Source organism: Sebastes umbrosus, chromosome 14 (assembly GCF_015220745.1).
Source record: "Sebastes umbrosus isolate fSebUmb1 chromosome 14, fSebUmb1.pri, whole genome shotgun sequence".
NCBI classification, from domain to species: Eukaryota; Metazoa; Chordata; class Actinopteri; order Perciformes; family Sebastidae; genus Sebastes; species Sebastes umbrosus.
Genome location: NC_051282.1, coordinates 29448539 through 29464376, shown reverse-complemented (window position 1 = coordinate 29464376; position 15838 = coordinate 29448539). Strand labels below are relative to the sequence as shown.

The 15838-nt window shown below is 42.3% G+C and overlaps 1 protein-coding gene across 1 annotated transcript in view; it reads right to left on the bottom strand.

Moving 5' to 3' along the window:
- pitpnc1a (phosphatidylinositol transfer protein cytoplasmic 1a) overlaps positions 1-15572 on the bottom strand; it is a 47638-nt gene extending 32066 nt beyond the window's left edge. Inside the window, exon 1 of the mRNA XM_037791586.1 lies at positions 14944-15572. Within this exon, the coding sequence (XP_037647514.1) occupies positions 14944-14991 (48 nt within the window). The 5' untranslated portion in view covers positions 14992-15572. The remainder of the gene's footprint in view (positions 1-14943) is intronic.
- Positions 15573-15838: the final 266 nt, after the last annotated feature.

Sequence of the window (15838 nt, the reverse complement as noted above, 5' to 3'; positions counted from 1 at the left end):
AGCGACACCTGTGGCCGTGAAATCAACCTGTGGCCTGCTCTCTCCGCCCGCAGCCGGAGAGAGCAGGGAGACACCGGCACCCGGTCGGTAAAGAGACAATAACGTGTCTCTCTGCAGAGCCCCGTCACTTCACAAGACACGGGAAACCTCTGTTGGTCTGGAGGAGCTGCAGCAGTTATTTCTGCACAAACGTCCACTCTACATTCACTAGATATTCTCAGAGCTACTAACTCTTCTGCAGTGTGGAGTGAACGCGTGTTCACGTCTAGAGGTTGAGCGAGTACGCGAGAACGCGCACGCTGTCTGAGTGAAGGAGAGCAGGCAGCGGAGACGAGGCTGCTCGCGCATGTGTCCCGACCCGCTACATTTATACGCTTAAAAAGTTACAAACAGTCCCTTTAAGTGAGTTCCTTGAACCAACACAAACTGCGCCTGTGGTCGCCGTGTGTTATGTTTGTTTACAGTGATGCATATATTGCATGAACATGGAGGTAAAGATCATTTTGCGATGAGCAGCAGCTCTTGGAAAAGTCACATCACTGCAATTAAATATCAGTTTGTATAGAGCAGAGAATAACTCCAGATTACTGCAGGTTTGCTGACAAAATCAACAGACGCCAGAGGGAGAGAGAGAAGAGGATCCATGCTGCTGGCCACCTGCACCCGTGGCACCGACTAGTCGCTGCACAGGAACGTTGAGTCACAGAAACCAGCCGGGAACAAACACACACACAAGAGAAAACATATCGTGACAGAAAGTGTTTGTGGGAATACAAAAGCAAGGACATACAGTGTGAAGTATGGCATAATCATGCACCACAAGATGAGAGGGGTTTTATTCATTTTCAGTGGGTGGTTTAAAAAGGTTGTTAAAGCTTGTTCAAATAACTTTCCAACTCTGCGTGCACGTCGGCCCTCACAAGTTCGTTCCTGTTTACACTTGGAAGAAAAAACAGGCCCAGGTGGCCACTTGAAGGAAACGTTGTCCTTGTGCGTTTCTTAAAGATATTTGACACTGATTTTGAGACACTCAAGGGAGAGGAAATTCATTTCTGATGGTAAGTGTTTCTGTCAAATTTCTATGTGGGTGTTAAAATACAGAAAAGACGGTAGCACACCGACACCGACACACACACCAGGGCTTATGTCTCATTTATACTTCTGCAGTAAAGCTTGTGCAGAACTTCCGCAGAGCTGGAGAGGTAGACTACACGCCAGGCACCGTAGACGCCGTAGACGTTTAATTGGTCATCAGAGCCGAGTTGTGTTAATAGGCCGCACATACCACCTCCTCATTTGGTTCTTCTCTTTATTAATTCTAGGCACAGGAGCTCCTCCTCATCGTGCAACTCTTCCATAATTTGCCAAACTCATATGAAACTATTTAATCACGCCTATCAAATAAATCAAATACCGCCTGACAAAGCGTTTGGTAGACTATAGACACACATCAATACACATGTACTCGAGGTACGCGTCCACAGGCTCCGTCCTTTTCCATGTTTCTCATTCATTGTCTATGTAAGCAACCGTGCAATGCATTCTGGTAGCGTGGCGGCGCGACTCGAGAGACGGACCATCACGTCGCCCGCTCCTCATTTGCATAAAATTGATGTCTAGGCTACTTTAAGCAAATCAGGGGCGTCCGACGCGACTCGCCGGCTCTGGAAACTCCCGAGAAACATTTAAACTGAGCGTTGTAAAATCTAAAATAAAGATAGATTCAGCAACTGCACAGCTTATTTCTGGCATAAAATGTTTTCAGAAACACATTTCAGTGAACTATTGTCGTGAAATAAGAGAAGAAAGTTTCCAAACAAGCCCCTGTAACATTAGACCATCTGGTGTGTTAGATCAGTGGTTCTCAACCTTTTCGAGTCGCAACCCCCTGCCCGCCGTAAACCGCTGTTTCCACGTGCCTCCCCCGTCTGATTTTGAGTGATTATTGTGAATGCTCTGATTAATAAATGTAGGCTAAACAGAGAGTGCTTTGTTTGTGATGTCAATTTTGTTTAGTTTGAACAGCTAGCACCTCGGCGTTGTCCAATGTGCTCCAGGCAATGTGGATTTTTTAATGCGTTTCGTGACTTTTTCTCTCCCCGACCCGCCTGAAATCCCCCGTCAGAAACCCGTGTGCACGCACACTTTGACTTTCACAAGCACACTCACATAAAATCTATTCTAAGGCAAATTATATCATAGGCTGCAGGCGATGTAATGCAAAAACAACATCCCCCGGTCTATAATATGTTATGTTATTTTTATGTAATGTTTTTTCTCCACAGCCATCTGGCGACCCCCGGAAATTATCTTTAAGGTCTTTCAACACACATTAAAACACATTAAAGGTGTTAAATTGAAAATTTAAATTAAATAACTTAATGTATGATGACAATTAATGTATTTAATTGTGTGCCCTTTAGCAAAACGCTCTTCCTCTTGTTTCTCAGGAAAGGCCACTTCATCATCAAAGAGTGTTTCTAATCAGTTGTGAGCTGCTGATGTTCCTATAGCAACCAGGGACACTTGTACCTGTTATTCTGGTATGTACACGGTGTATCTGTGCTTACAGTACACCACACACACCCACATACTGGAGAAGGGTGTGGGTGTGTGTCATGGTCAATACATCACACTTCCGATATGCTGTATCTATTGGACAGGCTTGTTTTACTGTGAAGCAGCCCATTTGCATGCCGTGGCTTTACCGCAGTATCTATAGAGAGACACTTGTGAGAAGGTTAATGGCACATGCAGGGACAGCTATACGTTACTGTAATTGCGTCTCGGTGATGACCAGGTTGGAAGGTGATTGGGTTTATGCCAGTGGAGTTGGAGAGAACGTCTCCTAATTACCCTTTGAAGGCGAACCCTTTCAAAAGGATCAGACGATAATTATGCGGCTCATTGACTGATCGGTCGAATCTCTCGCTTTGAGTTGCTAACGGAAACATTTTGATTGGTGGCGGTGGCGGTGCGCGCATATGTTCCCAACCTGCAACAGAATATGAGTGCTACAATGATTTGTGTCTGCATCATTGTGTGAATTCACAGGATGAGGGAGTGTAATGTGCAGGTCTGAGAGTCCAAATTTAAAAGGATAGTTTGGGTGTTTGGGGTTGAATGACGTACTTTTAATGTATTATTTACAGAAGATTTGGAGAAGCAGACAAGGAGTACCAACACCAGAGCAAAGCAATACAGTGGTGTGGACGGGACGGCAGAAAAACTTATCTTACCCACCTAAAATATCTATTTAAGTGTACGCTATATCTAGAATATTTTCACCGCTCTATCTTGCCGTCAGATCGCCCTTTCTGACGGGGATCTGAGCAGAAAGTGAAACTTTTTCTACGCCCTCTCTCCAAAGCCAGCAGGCTCAGATGACAAAAACAGTCGGCTATAGATGCGTTTCACTTTCAGTTCAGATTGCTGTCGGTAAATATTCTAAATATAGCGTACACTTATACATTTTTTTAAGGTGAGCCTTTTCTTTTTGTTGACTAAAATGTGTTTTTCTGCCATCCCCGTCCACAGCACTGTATTGATTTGCTCCGCTGCCGGTTTTCCTGTCTGCTTCTCGATGCTGGAGGCATGCCGACCGTCATCTACTGTGAGGAATACACCTACTATGGATAAGTACCTCATATAACCCGATTTAAAAAATATCGATAAAATCGACACAGCTTTTTGTTGTGTTTGCAAAGTTTGAAACTTCTAAAACTGGAATTATGGTGTCTTTCGGACACGTTTGTGTGTTTTTGGGGATATAATGAACGTATGTGTCAGCTAGGAAGCAGTGCCCCGTTTAACAAACTACAATGCAGAGAAAACAAAGAAATCAGGACATAAATTTCCCCTCTGTGACAGTGTCAAATCTGTGAAAGAATATGGATTCATCAACATAAAAGGATGGGACACTGACAAGATGGGCAACAATATTAAATGCCTGGAAGAGTAATTTCTTTATATGCACTTGTAAGAGCACTTGTTGTAGTACTATGCAGAAATGTACTCCCACTCGTCAGACTCTCTACGAGCCTTTGCGACCTACGGTTATCAATAACACCCGTCTTTGCGTAGGTTCGCAAGCATGTTTACGTCTATGTCAGCAGAAGCATAATTCCAGTTAAAGACTTGGCTGAGACTGAATTACAAGATGTTCTGTAGCAGCCGTTTTGGGGGAATCAGTGTAATTTAAAAACAAAAGCAAATGACTGATCCACGTCACTCCTCATTATCATATAATGAGTCTGATCACATATACAATCCATCACCAATCAAGAGCGCACAATGCGTCCTGATAAGTTGAGATCACATTATAGCGCGGCATGCCCAGCTGCTCCCCTTTCCTCATACAGCATCTCTCCTACCACCTGTCCCATAACTCTACTGACACATTCACAATGTGTCAGCACAGCTTCTATTCTCAGTAGCCGTTGTTTCTCCTTGTTTAGACAGGATGTTGACAGTAAGTAAGGTTTAGGAGGACAGGAAGAGAGGAGGTGGGGTACAGGGTGAAATGGAGGGATGGGCGATTAAGAGTTTCCTGTTCTGATAACGTGAAGGTGATGGCTTCCCATTAAACAGCCCGCTCTGTAGAACACACAAACACACGCAGGCACACCAGTGTTGTATTCACCAAAACATTCAAATCAAATCTGACTCGCAAACGTCTCGACTCATCGGTACTTGAGTCTCAGGAAGTTTGACATGCTGAAATTAAATTCATTCATTCATATGACAACAAGTTCAAACAATAGATACACCGAAAAGATGTGTAGCCGGTGTTTAAATGTCCTCAATGTCCAAGTCTGAATCCAAATTGTTTTCTATTCAATCATTTTTTTTTTATATAAAAATGTCACGTTGCAGCGTTACGGGAGGTTATGTGAGGTTATGAGAGGTTATATGAGTCTTATTCTCACCTTGAGGTTGCCAGGCAACCAGCAGACTTTAACAACATATTCTGTCGTTTAATTGGAAGACTATTTATGGTGGTTTTACTGTATATTTTTTTTGTAAAGTGGGGTAATTAGTGGAGTTAGCAATGTGCTAGTATAAGTTTGTAGTAATGTGTAGTTAACAGAAGTCGACATTCTTGTTTATGAGGGAAATATTAATGAAAGAAATGTCCTGAGCTCGTCCAGGTACAGCAGAGTATCCTCACATTGCCTCTATTTCAGCGGCGTTCTGCCGGTGCACATCCCACAAGATACTGCGAAATAAATAATAAATCCACAAGGCTGCTTTTTCCTGGAATTAAAGCGGTGTACCCAGGTTCTTAGGAAGTGTCAGTACAATGTGTGTGTGTGTGTGCAAGGGACCATTAAAAATGTGCCACTGCTTTCTCTAACCCCACGGGACCTCTGTTTGAAGCTCAGTGCTGCAATGTGTGGCGTTTCAAACACACAGCCAGAGGCAGCAGCAACAGGGCACAACAGATGTCAGCCAATGCCATGACATAGGCTGTAGGCAGAGTTACTGCTGTTTTGAGGCACTGCTGTTTCTGCAATGCACTCATACGTTTCTAACAAATGTTGCTTTAGATACAAAGAACATTCCTCATCTTTCTGGTTATGCAGCTTATGTTCCGTCCACCAACAATCATGCCTCAGCAGTTTATGTATTATAAGTATCAGTTTATTTATTTAAAAGGGAGTATTTGTAACTTTCAGAAATGCTTGTTAACAGCGACACCTGTGGCCGGAAAACAGACATTTTCTGGCGCCCCTGCTGCCGGAAAATTTCCGTTATTTTATACTTTTTTTTTTACAGTGTAGGCATCATCTCTTGTTAGCACCTGATTTTTCTCTCTCTAGGTCTCCCTCTCTAAATCATTAAGCTGATGCAGATGTAGATATTAAAAAAAGAATAATACAGTGTCTAAATTTCCATCGTAGTGCCGTCCTCTCTTTGTTTGTACTGTAGCCGGCTCTCTTTGTCCAGCTACACACGTCTTTGTGTTCCAGGCTGCTTGATTGTGTTTCTAAACCCTTTCATTGACTTGCTCTGTGTGTCATTTGTGAGCCATTGCATCTTTGTTTTCTTTTTGTGCTCTGGCATATTACCCAATTAATCACCACGTTTGACTTGTTCTCCTTTGTCTATTCTTCCCAGCCTCACCTCCGTCTTTGTGTCTGCCCTTTATCGACCGTGTGCCTTTAAATTAATGAAAGCGCCATGTCTACTCTGTTCCAGTCAATACTGAAGGATATCTCTTGCCTAACTAGGCTAAATCACATTTTTAAATGCTTTGCTTGTGGCACATGTAGGCATGGACTCTGCCTCCCCCGCCTCACCTGTCCACCGTCAGCCTGATTCCCACAACCTCCAGTCACCTGACCAAGTGTTCCTACACAACCGCTCTTAATTTAGTCCTTAGCTCTCTACTATGAATAGAAAACTGTTGACCCTAGATGTTTACCACATCATTAATGTTGCTACGTAGCCACTGCAGTCGGGCCATTTCTGCTAGCTCGGTTTCAGTATGTGACCTTTCCACGTCTTCTCAGTAAATTGCCTAAAAAAAAAACATGATTACTACAGTAGAAGTGTTCCTTTGATTCGGGGAACCTGCATGGAGGCGGATGGGTCTGGAGAGCCTTCTGTGCGTTACTTCAGGCTGTGTTGCTCCTTGCGGGCAGGTGAAAAGAAGCAGCTGGCAACACTTTGCGTCATGGAGCTCGTGCATGTCTGTCTACACCCTCCTCAGGCCAACAGCAGAGAAGGCAGTGACATGGACCACATTTTAAATCTGCAGTAGGCAGAATGTTTTTGGCATCATTGGGAAAAAATTCCATAATAATCTTTCAGCATATTGTAATTCAAGTGCTCTGAGAGAAAACTAGACTTCTGCAGCTCCTCATGCATGGCTGCTGTAATCAGAAACATCTTGTAGTGTACTGTTTAGCTGTAAAATGAGAAAGTTTGCTCTGGCTGGTGGGCGGTGCTTGGTATTTCCTCAACTGATCTCACAAACTTTCTCATTTTACAGCTAAACAGTACACTAGAAGGTGTTTCTGAAAACATTTGAGGAGAGAAATAGGCATTACAGTAACAGAATATTGCTTCATATTTGATCAGCGCTGCCTAGTTTGACTGTTTGATCAGAGTTCACGAGTGATTGACAGCTGCTTGGAGACGGCAAGGCTCCAGCTCGGCTCTGACTGGTTGTTTTCCTCCGGTCTGGGAAATCTTGCAGATGTCGTTAGGAGCAGCGGAGGACTCAGAGGCACATGATTTTTTCCTGTTACCAGGACTACCTGTCTCATGCACTACTGTCAGGATATAGTGACCATTTTATAAAAATAACTTTTTTTTAAATCCTATTTGCTCCACTTCTACCTACTGCAGCTTTAATGGGAACTGGGCATCATAAAACAGAGGAAAAACTAAAAAAAAACATGTCAGAAAAATTATGCATAAGAGTTCCCCAGCCAAACTCCAACCACCGGATCACCACATCGCCATCTTTAGTCAATTTATCCATCCAACTAACAGACAAAAAGGGCCCTATACTTCTACTTGCAGTTGGCCAAGGCCAAAACTGAGTGCCACTGCATTACACTCTTACACAATCCATTTACAAGCCAAATCAAGTTGGCCAAGTTAATGCCTTTAAAAGCTGTAGTGCTCGCTTTAGTTGACACAGATTGTCAAGAAGAGTCAGACAGACCGAAGATACAAGCAGAGCATCTGCTGACATCAAGAACATGTAAGTGTATGCCATCTCTGTCTCACTCTGCTGGAGGCTAAAACATCTTTGCAACTGCTTCACTAATCCAGTGCACCAAAATCTGAATCTCCCTCAGTCCCCCAACTCGTCACAAAAACATGCAAACACACACACAGACAATAATGTAGCACATTAAAATGATTATTTAGGATCCTGGAAACGAAACACATTGCAATAATTGCCAAAAGATTAGCCGGGAATGTAATGCCGATGTTGCAGGATCTCAAAATAATGCATTCCAGAGAAATCAGCAACAGTCTGACTCAGAAAGAAAGCTTCTCAGCTGGAGAAGTGCAGAAAATTAGCTTTAATAGAGAAGCAATAATCTCAGACGAGGTTTGTAAGCGCAACCTCGGAAACACCACCAGGGTTTCAATTATCCCCGCACAGCGGGGACTTGTTCAGTGCTGTCCTATGAGCCGGCAGCCTGGCAGCTGGAGAACCATACAAGTCAGGCAAATGGAAGCAATTCAAGTAATGGTATGTGGATAAATACGCAAAGTGACTGATCGCTATCAGTAAAAACCAGAGGCGGAACGTAACAAAGCCATATAAAGATTGACTAACGGCAAGCACCGAATACAGACCATTGAACACAGGCCAACAGAGAAAGCAACTTATATATGTTGTGAATGGAAAAACATAAAAGCAAAGTACAGCAGGAATCTGCAAAGAATCGGCAGAGAACCGATCCATTGTCGTGTATTATCTTTCTTTGATTTCATGTTCAAATCTACGACGGAGTATTAGGGCCACACTGAGGAAAAAAATCAATCTGAGATTTCGAGAATAAAGTCATAATATTATGAGAATAAAGTCATAAGTTTACGAGAAAAAAGTCATAATATTATGAGAATAAAGTCAGAATTTTAAGCAAAATAAAGTCATAGTATTTGAGAATAAAGTATAATATTATTAAGTAGTAATTTTACCTTGTTATTTTAGAGGGTAAATAGTGTGAAAATGAGGAACGTGGAGCATCTTGTGAAGTTATACTTTAGTTTCAGTTTCACAAATAACAAAATACTTCATCTTTTGCCACATCAGCACCAAATTATCATCAGTATCAGGACCTTGAAAAGATTGTGCAAGAAATCGTTTATTCCGAAGAAAGAAGCACACGGACCAGATGGTGGAAACTGACTCTTTTGTGGAGGAGCAAATTACTTTTTTCTCGTAATATTATGACTTTATTTTTGAAATTTCAGATTTTTCTTTCCCTCAATGTGGCCCTAATACTCATCGTAAAAATCCACTCATCAAAACTGAAAGAGTATAAAATATACAGCACAAGTTAAAGTATTGAATGAATTAATTTTCCATTAATGCTATACATCACGGAGAGGAAGCATAAGAAGTGTTTTTTAATCCTTAAAGGTTTTTCAGTGAAGCTCCAAGGCCAATCAAGTAGCTTAAACACTAGCACGGAAAGAGGAATCAGGCTCCATTTTCATGACTAATTTACTGCTTTTATTAAACGATGATGGCAAGCAGACACTTCCCCCTTGTCTTTTAACAAAGCAAAGATGGTGTTCATGTTCTCTCAACTCATTCTGCAAAGCTCATTACTGAGGAGCTGATCAAGCAAGCGGTGAGAGTAATTCAGCTGCTGCTCAGGTGCAGAAAAGACACTCTCTGTCCTTTAACCAGTGAATGGTTAATTAATTGCAGAGGAAACTGAATGGTAATTGATGAGGCAGTGAAAGCTCTGCCCAGTGTCGTCTAGAAAATGAATGTCAGAATGAATTGTCCGTGGCTGCGCATACAGATGCTTCGGAGAATCGTCGACCCGCAAAGGCCAAAACAAAATGCTGACTAAGGCGGACTCAGACGGTTACCCAAAGCAATCAATCAAATTCTCAACATGCTTTCTGTCTCTGTCTCTTTCTCTCATCTGCTCATACGTCTGGCAGATCGTCTTAGTGAGCATGCTTCTCTCCATCTGGCGTGAGTGAGCCAGGTCACTGCCTGGCTGAGCTATACGAGCTCCACCGGGAACAGCGACGGAACAGGCTTCTCGTTAGTCAGAGCACAGAGTCTCCGCTCCGGGGACGTAAACAAGATCTTGGGTCTGGGCCCAGCGTCTCAGTATACTGGGACACAAACAAACAAACATATGGAAACCCTCCGGAGACAGACTGACCTTACACTGGTTGGCTGATGTCACCTTATTCAAAACAAGTGTCTGTCTTTCATGCTGCAGGAGATCGTACAGTAAGCTACTTTCATGGTTTAGTATTATCAGCGCAAGCACTAAAAATTCACGCAAGAATTCAAGGATCATTTAGAAAAAAAGCCTTGAACATCCGTTTAGCCATTATCCGCTGAATGATTCGCCCATTTAATTTGATTTTTTAGGATTACACGTTTTTCAAACTTGTTTTAAATTCTTAGATTGTTGTTCCAACAAACAAAAGACATCCGACACAACTAGAAATGAAATGACAATAAATCTACGTGAAGTGGCATTTGTGTTTGTGTATAGAGAGCCAAAGCCACGGCCCTTCCGGTGGACACCATGGGACCTTATTTCGGAAAAAATATGAACGGTAGTCAACGGAAAGAGTTTGAATTGAGACATGAATCACACATATGATGTTTGACAATTTAAAGGATAATTTTCAAGTCAAGAAAGTCGCTTTTTGTTGTAAAACTGTCGAAGTATCACACGTAAAACACGTAATTAGAAAGACAACACACCCAAAAGGGTCGTAGTGACGTCTCTCTCTCTGAAGCTACGACGCCTGAGTGTTTCCTACTGGGATGAACTCACACACAGCAACGGGTCTGATCGTTCGCTCTCTTCCCGGCTGATAAAAACATCATGAGTGTGTTCCAATCCGCGTACTTCTGTAGTTACACTTACTAATTTGAGTGCATAAGTGCGTTCACACTGGGAAGTACGGCAAAATGCAGTGCACGCAAAGTACCCGGATGTTGTACTCAAAACGGTCAGATCGTTGAGTGTGGAGCGCTGGACACTTTCCACACTCAACTGTCGCCATCTTGGCTACGTAGCGGAAGGGGCGGAGCCACGACCACTATTCAAACATACGTAGATAACAGAATAAAACAATACAATACGTAAACATACCGGTGCATTTTCAGCCAACAGCAGGACACATCGTAGGCTACGACGTTGGAAACGTAATTTCCACTCTGCTTTCATTTTTTTTCAGAAGATATTTTGGCGGGTAGCGAACCGCGGTCAAATGTTGCGATCGTCATTTCCGGTCAGTGCGCCGCAGAGTATTCGATTTGAGACGACCCTACCCCGTTGAAATTTACGCACTGCTCAAGTGAGTACAGAGTGCACAACGTGCACTACGTTGAAGTGTACTTCTGGAAGTACGTGGATTGGAACACACTCCAGGAGTCGCTGGATAAAACACATCAGTTAAGAAGTAACGTTATGTTGCCTGAGACGAGAGATGTAGTTCACTGAGCGGTTTCACACAAAACTAAATGATAACTACGACAAACTGAGACTTTCTTGACTTGAAAATTGTGGCGGTACTGAGTTCCCCAGACTTTAGTTGTTCGGTCAGAAGACTGAAAAACAGTTCCCATCCACATAATAATATAAAATAAAATGCCTTCTTAATAATAATAATGAACAAATGCCTCTTCAATAATGAACAAATGCCTCTATATTAACAAACAATTAAGGAAACTGAAATATTGGTTCGTGTTTTTCCTTTTACCCTCCTTTAAAGTTTTCCCAAATAAAATACACTAAAAGAAATGGGTATAAAGGGTTTCATTGAAAATCAACAAATGAATAGAATACAAAAATACAGCCTGCAGGCGTTAGGCTATCGTAAGGCAAGCCAGCTGTTGCACAAATAGTACCTAATCGTCCCAGTGCAGGTAACCTAATTGGTTGGCACTTAACTTGTTTCCCCAACTAGGAGAGTCAACACTCTCAACAAACAAAACACAAAGATCACAGAATCCCAAAAGGGCCCAAAACAGACCAGAGTTTCTGGTAAAGCTGATAACACATGTTGCATTGAGTGAAGGAGAGATCAGAATGACACTGGGTGTGCAGTTTCCCTCCTCTTTTAAGCCCTACAGAAAGGGCGTCGTTACACCCTGATTGGCCAAGAGGGGAATGCACCAAGCTGCTCTCAACTATCATTTAAGAGCCAGTCCCCACACCCTGCGCAACAGGTGAACTGAATAACCCTCTAATCACTCAGCAACTCAACCAAAAAAACACCAGGGAAAAGGGAAACAACAGCAAGCACCAGAGAATTGGCAGCTGCCACAAAATGTATCTTTTAAATTGGCAAACATCATATGTGTGTTTCATGGCGCAATTCAAACGGGATCAAAACAATTTGTATCTCTCTCTCCATTGATTATCGTTCATATTTTTTCCGAAATAAGGTCCCATGGTGTCCACCGGAAAGGGCGGGACTTCAGCTCTCTATATCCTATGTTTACATTTTGACAGATGCATCCTCTGGCCTCCCTCATCCTATTAAAGATGCAATGTTTTCTGATCAATGGCAGGTTTCTGAATGTGCACGCTGATATGAAAACACTCAACATGGACTAAATGTACTAGCACAACAAACACAATTTGACAAAAATAAATGTCATTTTAACTGTGTTAGATAATGTAGCTCTGAGAACACAGCGACCCTGAATCTTTAGACCTTACATTAGTTAAATAAATGGTTTGCTCTGCGGTGCATCTCCAACAGGCATTAACCATTTACATGTAAACACACTGACACACACACACACGGCTGAAAAAGCCACAATTACAGGAGAAACCTCAACACCAATGACGTTATCTAAATATAAACACAAAAGGGATTGTGACAATCAAACTGTGTCATATGCCTGTTTAACAAATAACATTCATATTTAGTATAAATGTAATATTGTAGAGTTAAACGTTATTCCAAGATTCACGGAGGTGGCAATATGAATCTCACAGACAAACTACGCAACAGAATCAGAGACAACCTAAGAGGCTTTATGCAACACTCCTAAATGAACCCCTGAGCTAAGGGAATATTTTACATAAGGGACAAACTTAAGGTTGTAATGTAAGGTGATTTATGCAACTGGGCACTGGAGAAGAGTCTGTTTCTCTCATGCTGCAATGCCATTCGAGGACATTCTGATTCGTGACTCTTATCATGTGTTGAGTCAGCAATGTATACAATATAACCGTGACACCAAAGCACTGAATGAATCATTGCTCATCATGAATCCGGTATATTGACTCTGTGAGATGGAGACCTGTTTTATCATGCATCCAATTTTCATAAGAGCACATAGCAGTACAATAAGTCATGTGCACCGGTCCGGATGACAGCGTCACTAAAAGATATTGACCGCTTCTTGATTTCATTGGTGGCTGTTGCGTGGAATCAGGAAAGAGCCCACAATACTGGTGATGACTGTGATTTATGTGTTCCTGTGTGTACTTGCACTCTGCAAAAAATTAATAGATTACAAATGTTCATTTGTCAAGTCAATGACAGATCAATAGATTAGGTCAGACCCCATTACTATCATTACAACAACAGATGTGGTAGCCTTTAGCTGGCCACAGAGGACAACGGTGTCTTCCATCACCGCTGGAGCGAAGCAAAGAAGAAGAGCCAATCAGCCGTAGGACACGGTGTGATAAAGCAGCGTGCTGGTAATTATAAACATGAAACTCACAGAAACAAAGCAGGACGACGGAGCCAGATAAGGATCAAGAGACTTCAGGGGAGACGGCACTCTGATTAAAAGTACAGATCTCCTCCTCACCCAACCTAAGAACACAACAATGAGCTTAACTTGACTGCAGTGACGGATCATATCTCCACAAACTGCACAGCTGACTAAGACACAATTTAACAGTAGTGGTAGTGACTCTATGAAGCACTCTTATTCAGAGGTGCACTGAATCCCTTTAAGTAGCAGCTCGTGACACACCGTAAACTGGGTTAAATGGTGTGTAAAAACCTTTATGGCACAGTTAATCTCAATAAAACCTTTATGCTGCAGCATCTGTTGTTTAGGTTCAGACATGAAACATAAAGCAAATAAAGGAAAAACAGGAGGACAAAGCAAAAATCTAATTAATACAGTCAAAACTAAGCTGAGCGCTGAACATTTAAGAAATCATATTTGCATCCTAAAATGTCTAAACACCACAGCATCTTGATCGTGAGGCTGTTTCTGTGTCATTGTGACCTGAGGGCAACTTTACCCAGCAGATGCTTCTCTCCCTCATCCTCTCCTTCACCCTACTCATCTCCAAACGCAAATACTGTGTGTGTGAATGTGTCTCTGTAGGTAGAACATGATCAGAAATGTGCATTAAATTTGCATTTTAACTCTGAGACAGAGTGCATGCATCAATTCCTGAATTAAAAAACTACAACAACAGGGTGGGGGTGTTACGGCTGTATGTGTTTTCTGTGCTGCTGTCCCTTTTCCCTCTCCAGTAGCTCTGCCCAGATGTGCTGCACTCCTCAACGAGGTGCCCAGGTGTGCTGCATTTGCTCAAAGAGGTTGGGAAGGAAGTGCTTAAAAGCTCCTGTGCCAGCAGCAGAAGGAGAAGGCTTCTGGTGTGGGGACTGCTGGTTCTGCTGCCTCTCAGTTTATGACTTTTGACATGTCTTTGTTAATAAATCCTATGGATTTTGAGAGTTTTAAAGGTGTCTTTTGTTGTTGGTTTGGGTCAGTGTTTAAGTGTTGTTCGCCCCAATAGGGCTGCCAAAGGGTGGGGTGTAACAGTAGATAACACATGATCAAAAATGTGCATTCAATTTGCATTTTAACTCTCAGACAGAGTGCATGCAAAAGGTATAAAGGAGTACAAAGGTAAGAACACATGAGGACCATGTAATAATAAAAAAATGCAGTGGTGTTTGGAGGAGAGGAAACAGAATAACAGCTGTGAACACAGGTAGAAAGCAATTTGTGTCTAGACTTTTTAACACTCACAAAGCATACAATCACAATCCAGACACTCAAAGTAAAATAGCACAGTTTGTCCTTCACAACCAATAATAACATGATTCCCTCTGCTGCTGCTGCTGCTGTACACTATCTCTCTTAAAGTGCATGACTTCTCTTGAACACAAAACAGCAGGCTAAAAGAGAGACAACAGCAGCTCCATCTGGCGGTGGCTAGATTAGACAATCAGGATGCAAAACATCACGAAAAGCAAGAAAACTTGCCCTACCTCCTCCACTGTGAGAGGCATGCAGATGCGGTACTCCTTCATCAACATAGTCCTTGCACAAAGGTGATGGTTGACACAGAGGAAAGGTGTAGGTTGTCTGGCTTCAGTCTTGGAGAGGAGGGCGATCCTGCAAGTTATTTAATTGAAATCATGTTTGTCCAATGAAACGAGGCAATCCACAAAATTCACTAAATCCTTCCTCACTTCTTCTTCTTCTGCAGCATCAGCACCTCCTGCAATGTGAGTCTACACACCAGGTCCAAAGTACAAGAAGGGGGTCTTTAAAGCACTAAAATAACCATGCTGTAAAATCAGCAGTTGTCAGTTTTATAAACAACAGCATGCATTTTTTGTTTCTGCGTCTTGCAGCGTGGAAAGTGTCCAGAAATCACACCAAACTCCAAAAACAAGTCGCTTCCAACAACAACTGCAGCTTCAAGCAGCTTCTTGTTACAGTGATTGATGCCTGTCGTCGTTCTCTGATGGCTCTTCTTCAGGCAGAAACACTGCGCGTTTTGTTCATTTGATAGCAGCTCCTCACATGAACCAGTGTGTCCTCCTGCTGCTCCTGTAGAGTTCTCCTCCTGACGCACAGCTCCACACAGAGATGCGCAGCAGCAGAGTGGAGCTGCTGCGACAAGAGAGAGAAAGAGAGACACACAGAGAGAGAGAGAGAGAGAGAGAGAAAGAGAGAGAGCTCTGTCCACAGAGACAGGTGGAGACAGAGCAACATTTCCTGCTACAATGAAACACATATAAAGAAATTAGGAAAAAATTCTTTACAAAAATTAAATGTAAATTCCAAGATTTCTATTCCCTCTCTAATTTTGGATATTATTCAAATATGTTTCACATATTTTTCACTAGTTTCTTCACATATTTTACAGATAATTTT